General features: G+C 45.3%; 1 protein-coding gene across 1 annotated transcript; it reads left to right on the forward strand.

Annotated features, from left to right (window-relative positions):
* Nucleotides 1–975: 975 nt before the first annotated feature.
* LOC144489409 (beta-1,4 N-acetylgalactosaminyltransferase 2-like) lies at nt 976–11302 on the forward strand. Its single transcript, XM_078207245.1, has 4 exons — nt 976–1024; nt 3546–3757; nt 5261–5486; nt 8640–11302. The coding sequence occupies exons 1-4, from the start codon at nt 976–978 to the stop codon at nt 8849–8851; spliced, it is 699 nt and encodes a 232-aa protein (XP_078063371.1). The 3' UTR covers nt 8852–11302.
* The last annotated feature ends 401 nt before the right edge of the window (nt 11303–11703 follow it).

An 11703-nucleotide genomic window follows, 5' to 3' on the forward strand; every position in this document is an offset into this window, starting at 1 on the left:
AAGATTTCCTCCCTTGGAAGGCTGTTGGCCAATTAGATTGGCCAACAGCTCTCCAGCCCATCCAGGCACGGCGCTGCAGTGGCCAGAAGAGGTACTGCAGCGCCATGCCAGAGACTACAGCTGGAATTCTCCGGCCATTCATGCCCACCGCCGCTGCCAGAGTGGACTGAGAACTTGGCGCTCAGCCAAATCTCCGCTCATTGCAGTGGGACCAGAGAATCCCATCGGCATGAATGGCTGGAAAATTCCAGCTTAAGTCCTGGGAACCGTAGTTCTGGTAGGTGCCAGGGGTCCCAGAGAGGAGAATGTATAGATTGCCCTGGGTAGAGTGGTTGGGGGGGGGGGGGGGGGGGGCGGGAGGGGGGTGGCAATTTCGCTGTCAAGATGTAGGCTGGATGGGGGAAGTGCGGAGGGAGGGCCGAAGTCATCATTCAATTGAGGCTGGTGGGCAAAGGCCCTGAAGTGGCCATTAAGTGGTCACTCAATGGGGCTTGGGTGGGCTTGCTATCCGAAGCCCTATCCAGTCCTACTGTAAAATGGTGTCCGGATCAGGGTGGGCGGGAATCCTGTCCGTGCTATTTTACATTCCCCTAGTCAGCCAATTTTAAGAAAAACATATGTGACTTTGCTTCATACAGCTGGAAGCCAAATCCATCTGATAGCTGTGATCAATTTACAGAACTCAATCCCAAAACAGCGACAGAATACAGGACCTGGCATTTAACCCTGCCAATTTCAGTAAGTGATTGGACAAAGGACAAAGGCTTCCTTTGAAGGAAACACAATCACCTGGCTTTTAATTCTGATTTGAAAGAATATTGCAAGTAGTTTTTCATAAGTAAAACAATACAATGCTCTCAATTGTGAAGCCAGACGGTCTACGTGCTTTTGATTTATTGAGAGTAAATGGGCATGGGTTTGGTTTCCATAACATCACTGGAGACATGACAAGGAGGGACGGGCAAGCTCTGCATGATGGTATCTGCCATGTTTGAGCCAGACTTTTCCATGCTCCTTAAGGGTGGTAAGTGGCAGCCTGGCAGACCAGCCTGTGCACCCAGCACCAAGGTGTGCATGCCCATCAGAACTCTGCTGTCCCATCATGGTCTTCACCTGAATCCTCTGCGGCAGAACTCAACCGTGACCTCGCCTTCTGGTGAGCTTCATCAATCATCCTTTCCCCCTGGCCTGGCTGCATCCTACTCATGCCTGTTGACTCATCACTTATCGATCAATCTCAATACAGTGCAGTGCAGTGCCACTGTCTGAACTGGTGGCTGTGACCAAGTGATGGGGCCTCTTCGTCAAAGCTTTCCTGTTGCTCTCCCTCTTCATCCAGGGGCTGCCGTGACTGGGTTGCTGATAGTTCTTGGGTGTCCAAAAACGGAAAATCAGAAGGGAAGGGTTTGGTGCAAAGAAAGGGCGGCATGTGCCACCAGTGCTAACCATGGTGGCACAGTGGTTAGCACTGCTGCCTCACAGCACCAGGAACTTCTGGCCTCGGGTCACTGTCTTGTGTGGAGTTTGTACGTTCTCCCCGTGTCTGTGTGTTCTGGTTTCCTCCCACAGTCCAAAGATGCGCGGGTTAGGTTGATTGGCCATGCTAAATTGCCACTTAGTGACAGGGGGAATTACCAGGGTTAAAATGTGGGGTTGCGGGAATAGGGCCTGGGTGGGATGGTGGTCGGTGCAGACTCGATGGGCAAAATGGCCTCCTTTTGCACTGTAGGGATTCTATGATTCTATAAAAGTGGAATGTGAAGGAAGATGTCTGTGGTCACATCAGCAGCAACCTGCCCATCGTGCCAAATCTCAGGATGAGTGTCCACTAGAAGTTGAGAAGGGGCATAAGGCAGGAACACATCATTAGTCTCGATGTTCTCAGCGATAACTGTTGACATGGGCTCTGCGACAGCTTGCCTCACAATGCTGAGGGCCTTATCCTCCATAGGGTTCAGGAGATGCAGGTGGCCTTGACTCCTAACAATTCTGCTTTGCTCCATTCTATTGTGGTGCTACCTTGTCCTGCAAGAAAGATGGCACTGTATTTAGAACAAAGAACTAAGAGATGAAAGGAAACTACAGCACAGGAACAGGCCCTTTGGCCCTCCAAGCCCGCACCGACCTCGCTGTCCATCTGAACTAAAAACCCCACTATCAGTGATGAGGGTGATGTGCCTACCATAGCTGAATATGGTAGCCAATGAGTGGTGGGTGTGAGGTTGGCAGCATTGGTGGGTATGAGCCCTGGGTATCAAGAACTGCTGCTGGGTAAATATAGAAATTGTGGTGCTATGAATGGCCTGAGAGTTTGGTAGTGCGGTGGGAAGAGATGTCATGTGAAGTGGCATTCACTGGCATTGGCCATCCAAGTGAGTTCATTAGACTTCTTGTGGCATCATTGCCTTAAGGATAGATGTTAAGAATTGACATCCCAAGCATTCTACCCACTCTCCATTCTGAGGATGTTCCGTGAAGTCTTCCTTCTTTCCATGACACCATGATATTTCTCCCTCTGTCCACCTCCACCATTAGTGCCTCCCGTGCCAAATCCATCATGACAGAACCCTGGTCTTCCATTTTTTATGTTGTAAATTGTAGCCATATCATTCAGTGCAACTTTTTTAAAGAGAGACAGCGTGCCTTTAGAACAGAAGGCTGACTATACTATGTACTATTCACACAATGTTGCACAGCCCCCACATGGTGCAGAGGCAGCCAGCACTGCACTGCTTGGCCCTGCACTGATATCGTGGCAATGAGATTGCAGCACCAAATCTACACGAAGCTCACCTCCAATGAAACCAGCAGGGGCAAGTTGCAAACCGCAACCCCTGCTACCAAAAGCCGTGTAAGTCAAATCGCAGGTCACCATGTCTGCTGGTATCAAGGCTAATTGTGTCCATTCTCTATTATTTACTTCTACTAACTGGATTCCCACAAATCATAGAATCCCTACAGTGCAGAAGGAGGCCATTCGGCCCATTGGGTCTGTACCGAACACAATCCCATCCAGACCCTACTCCCGTAACCCCTTATATTGGGGCCAATCACCCTGGCACCAGGGTTGATTTAGCATAGCCAATCAACCTAACCCGCACATCTTTGGACTGTGTGAGGAAACCGGAACACCCGGAGGAAACCCACGCAGAATGGGGAGAATGTGCAAACTCTACACAGACAGTTACCCGAGGCCGGAATCGAACCCGGGTCCCTGGCGCTGTGAGGCAGCAGTGCTAACCACTGTGCCACCGTGCTGCCTGGGTAGTTTGTTTCATTACTCTAGAAGGGTTTATTCCTTTAGGTGATTTGCAGTCTTTGAAGATTTCTTGCTTGCTGTTAACTGGCCTATCACGGTTCACTTTCCTCCACATTTTGGACAGTGCCCTTCGTCAGTAAAGACCGAGGGATTTACAAGTCTTTTCAATTGAAGTAGAAGAATGGGAGGGAACAAGAGAGGAGGAAAATGTAGGAGGACAGAGCGGTCCCCCCACCATGGCTCTCGCTTAACCTTGACACAAAATCACTCTTGCGGCATTAGTGAGATCAAACCAATTTCGAACTAAATTATCCACATTTATTGATCTTGAACCTCTTGCCATTTTCCTCTTCTCAGGGGTGGTTTGCTGGAAGAAACTTGGCAGTTTCTCAGGTCACAACTGAATACCTCGTTTGGGTGGATGAAGACTTTTTATTCACAAAGGATACAAAATTAGAAAAACTGTTGGCAGTATTGGAAAACACAAACTTGGACGTGGTAAGTGTGGAAGTGGAGATAGTGAAGGCACGTATTTCACATATCTCAGTCTGATGAACATTTCAGCTTCATACATTCCAAAAATGAATTATTATTTGTATAGAAAATTTGGGGGGGTGGAGGCGTTGGTCTAGTGGTATTATCGTTAGACTATTAATCCAGAAACTCAGCTAATGTTCTGGGGACCCGAGTTCAAATCCCGCAACAGCAGATGGTGGAATTTGAATTCAATAAAAAATATCTGGAATTAAGATTCTACTGATGACCATGAAACCATTGCCAATTGTTGGAAAAACCCATCTGGTTCACTAATGTCCTTTAGGGAAGGAAATTCCTGGTCTGGCCTACATGTGACTCCAGCACCACAGCAATGAGGTTGACTCTACACTGCCCTCCAAGGGCAACTAGGGATGGGCAATAAATACTGGCCAGCCTGTGATGCCCATGTCCCATGAATGAATTTAAAAAAAGATTTATCTATCGATGTTATGTTGATTTTTTTTGAGGCCACACAAATGATTTCCACCTATCGCCTTGCAGTTCAAAGTCATCCCTAGAATGAGATGTGAAAAGAATTTAATAAAAGTTACTTTTGCCTCCCGAAAACTGATGAGTTTATCCCAGCTACTAGGCTAAAAAGATGAAATTCCAAAACTGGAGCTCAGCCTGCCTCAAATCCACTTTATCTCTCAGCAGAGGTGGGACAAGGGACTTGGTACAGGTAACCAATTCTCCTCAGGAAGAGATTGGTTATCTAGAGTCATAGAGATAGAGAGCAGATGGGCCGAATGGTCTTTTTCTGTGTGTTAAAAGCTGGAATGAAAACAATGCTGGAAATACTCAGCAAATCAGGCAATGTCTGTGGAGAGAAGTCTCACAATACCAGGTTAAAGTCCAACAGGTTTATTTGGTAGCACCATCTTTTGGGAGCGTTGCTCCTTCTTCAGGTGAGTGAAGAGTTGTGTTCACAAACAGGGCATACATAGACACAGACTCAATTTACAAGATAATGGTTGGAATGCGAGTCTTTACAGGTAATCAAGTCTTTACAGGTACAGACAATGTGAGTGGAGAGAGGGTTAAGCAAAGGTTAAAGAGGTGTGAATTGTCTCAAGCCGGGGATGTCCTTTTCGGACAAAGGTGGAGATTTTTTTCTCTCTGAGGGTCAAGCGATTTTGGAACTCTCTGCTTCAGAAGGCAGTGGAAGCGGGTCACTGAATATTTTTAAGTCGGAGGTAGATAGCTTCTTGTTAGGTAAGGGAATCAAAGGTTAATGGGGGGCCCAATGGGGGACGTGGAACTCAACACAAACAGAACAACCGTGATCTTATTGAATGAGCTCAAGGGACCAAATGGCCTACTATTTTGTGTGTTCGTATGTAAAAACATCTGTTTCTATAAACTTGCCCAAGAGAGGAGAAGATAGACCCTGGTGTTCATTAAAAAAAAATAAAGAGACAATATACAACTTCTCAAATAACCAAGAAATATAATTTTTCATAGGTTGGTGCCTCAGTGAATGGTAATCGATTCCACTTTAGGCTGTGGCATGAAAAAGGAAATGAGGATGATGGAGAATGCTTATTTTCCAAGCCTGGTGGCTTTTATACACTGGATGGGTTTCCAAACTGTGTGATAACCAGTGGTGTGGTGAACTTCTTCATGGCCAGGACAGAAAAGATACTGAGTGTTGGATTCGATCCTCGATTGGCAAGGGTAGCTCACTCCGGTAAATGAACCATTCAATTGTCCTGCCCCAATGTTAATGATGCTACTGGATGCTGATATTCAGGTTTTATTCAGATTTGTTAGTCTTCCAGTCTAGGTAACAATCTTAGGAATCTCAAAGGTACCATGAACTGGGGACAGGATTTCATGAAAAGTTGGGGGCGGTGGTGAACAGGAGAGGTTCAGGCCTGGAATTTCCCGCCACTGACTGGCTAATGTGTTTGTTCTTGGCATGGTCCAGAGACCTGGACAACATCGGCATCTCCACATCTTTCACTAAGCCAGGTTGGGTCCAGAAAGTAAGCTGCCCACAAGCAGCAGGTAGACAATTGAGCCAGTTAAGAACCATATTGAGGCCTCTCTCCTGTACCGACTGGAAGTTTCCAGACAGTAAACGGACCCCTACAGTAGCTAAAACACAGTCAGAGAAAGTAAGTGGCTTCCCAGCTGCAGACCAGGATCTAACTCTCTGGATTACTTTTAAGCCACCAGGCTCCCACCACCACCATCATATCTACACTACTGCCCAATGATGAAAAATGATCAAACCTGCAGCCTCAGCCCACTCTATCGAGGGGCTCCATCCCCCACATTGTGCTCATTTTTACTTCCATACGGTTTTAAAGTGCTCAGAGCGCCCGCCATATTGAGACACCTCTCTCTCACTTACCTGCAATGATAGTCTCATGGCTGCGGTCCCTTCTATTGGCCCTTCAGCATCACTCATTGTACTTAACTGGACAGGAAGCACACCCTCTCATCATCAAGTGACCAGTCCTACAAAAATTATTTATTTATTTTTCATGAGATGTGGGTGTTGCTGGCTAGAAAAAAAGGATAAACCCTGCAAATATAGTTTGATCAGTTTAGCATTTGTGGCGGGGAAACATGTAAGGACAACAATCTGGGACAAAATTAATTGACATTGAGAAAAGTTTGGTCTAAGAAATGAAAGTCAACACAGAATGGTGCATCGGAGGGGCTCTACTTAGGCTGAGTTGACTGACCAGGCCGAGCTTGCTTCATTCCCACTCTGCCTCATCCTTGATCACACACAGTGCAACCTCGGCCCCTGATTGGAGGAGATATTGGGGTCTTGAAAACATTAAGTAGACAAGTCCTCAGGTCTTGATGGGATATACCCCAGAATACTGGGAGAGGCAAGGGAGGAAATTGCTGGGGCCTTGAGAGAAATCTTTAGATTCTTACTGGCGATAGGGGAGGTCCCTGAGGATTGGAGAAGAGCCAATGTTGTTCCTTTGTTTAAGAAGGGTAGCAAGGATAATCCAGGTAATTACAGGTCGGTGAGCCTTATGTCAGTGGTAGGGAAATTATTGTAGAGGATTCTTCAAGACAGGATTTACACCCACTTGGAAATGAGTGGCCATATTAGCGAGAGGCAACATGGTTTTGTGAAGGGGAGGTCATGTCTCACTAACTTGATCGAGTTTTTCAAGGAAGTGACGAAAATGATTGATGAGGGTAGGGCAGTGGATGCTGTCTACATGGACTTCAGTAAGGCCTTTGACAAGGTCCCTCAAGGCAGAAGGTGAAGTCGCATGGGACCAGAGGTGAGCTGGCAAGATGGATACTGGCTCGGTCATAGAAGACAGAGGATAGCAGTGGAAAGGTGCGTTTCTGAATGGAGGGCTGTGACCAGTAGCGTTCCTCAGGGATCAGCCTTTGCTATTTGTAATATATATAAATGATTTGGAGGGCAATGTAACTGGTTTGATTCGTAAGTTTGCGAACGACACAAGGGTTGGTGGAATTGCAGAGAGCGATGAGGACCATCAGAGGATACAGCAGGATATAGATATAGATCGGTTGTAGACTTGGGCGGAGAGATGGTAGATGGAGTTTAATCCGGACAAATGTGAGTTAATGCATTTTAGAAGGTCTAGTACAGATGGGAAATTTACAGTAAATGGCAGAATCCTTAAGAGTATTGATAGGCAGAGGGATCTGGGTGTACAGGTACACAGGTCACTGAAACTGGCAATGCAGGTGGAGAAGGTAGTCAAGAAGGCATACGGCATGCTTGCCTTCATCGGCCGGAGCATTGAGTTTAAAAATTGGCAAGTCATGTTGCAGCTTTATAGAACCTTATTTAGGCCGCACTTGGAATATAGTGTTCAATTCTGGTCAGAAGGATGTGTAGGCTTTGGAGAGGGTACAGAAAAGATTTACCAGGATGTTGTCTGCTATGGAGGGCATTAGCTATGAGCAGAAGTTGGTGAAACTTGGTTTGATCTCACTGGAACGACAGAGGTTGAGGGGCGACCTGATAGAAGTCTATAAGATTATAGGGGGCATGGACAGGGTGGATAGTCAAAAGTTTTTTCCCAGGGTGGAAGAGTCAATTACTAGGGGGCATAGGTTTAAGGTGCAAGGAGCAATGTTTAAAGGAAATGTATGAGGCAAGATTTTTGCATAGAGAGTGGTGGGTACCTGGAATTCGCTGCCGTGGGAGGTAGTGGAAGCAGATACAATAGTGACTTTTAAAGGGCGTCTGGACAAATATATTAATAGGATGGGAATAGAAGGATATGGCCCCCGGAAGGATAGGGGGTTTTAGTTCAGATGGGCAGAATGGTCGGTGCAGGCTTGGAGGGCCGAAGGGCCTGTTCCTGTGTTGTAATTTTCTTTGTTCTTTGTTCTGATCGCCTCCAGTTGCCTCTTCCCACTGAATGCAGGGACTGTTGCTATGGGCCCAACCGAAAATGTCCAACTCCCAATCACAGACCAGCTGAGTGGACCTCACCGGGTGTCTGGCGGGGCTCTGGGAACCTTTATACAAATGGGTTTGTGCTGTTAAGATCAGTCAGGTCCCCACACAACAGCCTGTTTGAGGCTCACACACACCATTCCACACATTTTAAAATCGGGAACAACATTTTAAAATACAAAAGGTGGATCACAGCCAAAACTAAAACTTAATGAAGTTAGCTTAGTATATATCTGACGATTGAGTTTATCAATAGGACATTTCCCATAGGACATTTAATGGATGGAGATTTCATGACAGTATGGATTTATATGGGGTGTATGAGAAAACTGGGCTTGATGGATTGATTGTAATTTTATAACTAAGCTTCATTTTTATATCATATCAATGATTTTACCAACAAAATTGAATTTCAATTCTTCCTAGAGTTTTTCATTGATGGTCTTGGCAGACTGCTTGTGGGATCATGCAATGATGTCACCGTCGGTCATCAGGCGAAGACAAAGCAAACAAATGATTCCGTGAAAGCAGTTGAACAAAAATATGCAAAGTTTAGACAGCCCACTAAACATGACAGAGAGTACAAACTTGCTCTACATTATTTCAAAAACCACTTGAAATGTTACACCCAGATTTAGGGCGGGATTTTCCAGCCTCGCTCTTCCCGAAACTGGAAAATCCCGCCCCAGTTCAACGGACCTTTCCATGGTCCGCCCCTCGCCCACTCCGATTCCTATGGCGGGCGGGATGGTAATGTTCTGGCCCTAATGCCTGTGGTTGAACACTACCTCACAGTTCCCACGTACACTAATAACACTAAGGCATACTTCATCACTCCCTCTCTCACCTCTCCACTTCCTTTACTCCCTCTATGTTGTGACGTTACTCCTTTGACATCCACTCCTGGATGAAGTGAAATTCCCTGCAATTAAACTTTTTTCAACTTCTTTCACTGAATTTGGGCTTCACTGGTAAGGTCAGCGTTGTGTTGCACATCTCTAATTGAGAAGCCAGTGGTGAACCGCCTTCCTGAACTGCTGCAGTCCATCTTGTAAACTTTGGGAAAATTGAAACTTTGATTCCTGCCACGAACAGCACCGCCTAGCCACCACTACCAACATCACACCCCCCACCGCCAACCACCTCCAGCCCCCCACCACCCCCACCCTCCCCACCCCCACACTAGTCTCAACCAAACTGTCCACAGACTTGGTGTTCTACTTGACCATAAGCTGAGCTTCTGACTACATATCCTGTCCATCACCAAGACCACCTGTATCCACTTCTGCTGCTTCACCAGCTGCTAAAACTCTCATCCCTCTCTGTGCTACCTCCAGACTTAACTATTCAAATACTCTCCAGACTGATCTCCCACCTTCCCTAAACTTGAGCTTATCTGAAACTCTGTTGGCCATATTCTAACGTATGCCACATCCTGTTTACCCACCATCCCTGTGCCCATAAACATATATTAGCTCCCGGTCCACAAATGCTTTAATTTTAAAATTCTCATCTTTGTTTTAAAATACCTCCATGGCTTCACCCTTTCCTATCCCTGTAAGTTCCTCCATCTAAACAATCCTCCAAGAATTTGAAGTTTCTCCAGCTCTGCCCTCTTGTTCATCCCCCACTCCCTTCCCCTCAAATTAGCAGACGTGCTTCAACTTTCTTATCCATTAGTTCTGGCATTCACTCTCTAGATTTCTCCTCTTTTGCATGCTCCTTAAAAGTCACTTGCCCTGATGTCTCCTGCTTTAGACTGGAGTCACCTTTTGTTGGATAAAGTTCTTGTGAAGTGCCTTTTACTACACAGGCTGCTATACAAATGAAAATTGTTGTTGATGTCTGAATGCACTTCTTTGAAGCACGTTGGGATGTCTCATTATGCTAAAGACACAAGGTGCTGTTATATTTAATTACCTTTGCACTCCATGCCACTTGATGTACTTTATGTTTAGAAAAAGCACAGTGAATATTGGAGCTCAGAAGGAACCCTCTCAATGTTTTTCCAATATTCACGTCCTCATATCCTCATGATCCACTGCCACAGACCAAGGAAAATCTCTCCAAAACCCCAAGGCTTCAATGGCTAACTGCATACTTCACTGGTAATTATTCACAGTTGATCCCAGGTTGGAAGTGCAAGCAAGCTATTTTGCCATGGAGTGCAACTCAACCAAGCCCAATAATATTTTTTAATTTAATGTTCAGAGAGAAGCACTTTCCAGCAGAGGGTCAATGCAGTTGATTGGTTTGGGGAGCCCACACTGATATTTCCTTTGTCTTCAAAAGGAATATATCTCAGTGGTCACACCCAACTGCTGCCCGCATTGAAATAGATGATGAAAATAAGATTGAGATCTTGAGAAGATCAGACCTACAGGTCTGTGTAGCTAAGTATTAAATCAGCCAGTGTTTTTCCTCACCTGACCCATTGTGAAATCACTGATAAAGGATTCTGAAACACTAAATTATTGAGCGGAAAAAGAGAAAATAATGGAGTAAATCCAAAGATGGGCAGGTTAGATGATTTGGCCATGGTAAATTGCCCCTTATCATCCAAAGATGTGTAGGTTAGATGGTAAATGTGTAGGATTGCAGGAATAGGGCAGGGGAGAGGGCCAGGGTAAATGCTCTGTCAGAGAGTCAGTGCAGGTACGATGGGCCGAATGGCCTCTTCTGCACTGTCGGAATTCTATGTAAGACTCTGGCTGATCACGCCTTGTGTAGTTATGTCATAGAGACAGTTGTGTAGGTTTTGTCTATTTAGTTCTTCGATAAGATTCTAGATGGAGACCCAGAAGGATCCTTAGTTCCGGCTTTGTAGGGTCATCTGTAAGCTTTCTCTTTAGCCTGCCTGGAAATCAGTTTTAATGAATATTATGCAATTTTTTTCGTACATGTCAAAAATAATTTTATCATGGCTTATTTTTGGTATTACACATTATTTGGGCATTGGGTAATATAATGTTATTGAATTCTGCTGTCCCTATTTACCAACTTTTGAAAATGATGTGGTTGTTGTGAAATGTAAATTTGCACAGTAGAAAATTAAAATATTGAAAATCTATTCTTTCAAATAAAGTCTTTTCATGGTCAATCCTATACATGTTTCGATTTGAATCAAGAGAATTATTTCTATGTCTATGTTCCTGTTGATTCTTAATTTGAGTAGCTTCCTCAATCAGAAGACTCCAAAGGGATGGATTTTATTAAAACAGATGAAAAGTATTAAAAGCAAACTACTTTAGATGCTGGAATCTGAAACCAACAGAGAAAATGCTGGAAAATCTCAGCAGGTCTGGCAGCATCTGCAAGGAGAGAAAAGAGCTGACATTTCGAGTCCAGATGACCCTTTAATGAAGTCACTGTGAAAATCCCCTGGTCGCCACACTCCTGTTCGGGTACACTGAGGGAGAATTTAGCATGACCAATGCATCTAACCAGCATATCTTCGGACTGTGGGAGGAAACCGGAGCACCCGGAGGAA

This window comes from Mustelus asterias, unplaced genomic scaffold (assembly GCF_964213995.1).
Source record: "Mustelus asterias unplaced genomic scaffold, sMusAst1.hap1.1 HAP1_SCAFFOLD_2152, whole genome shotgun sequence".
In the NCBI taxonomy this organism is placed as follows: Eukaryota; Metazoa; Chordata; class Chondrichthyes; order Carcharhiniformes; family Triakidae; genus Mustelus; species Mustelus asterias.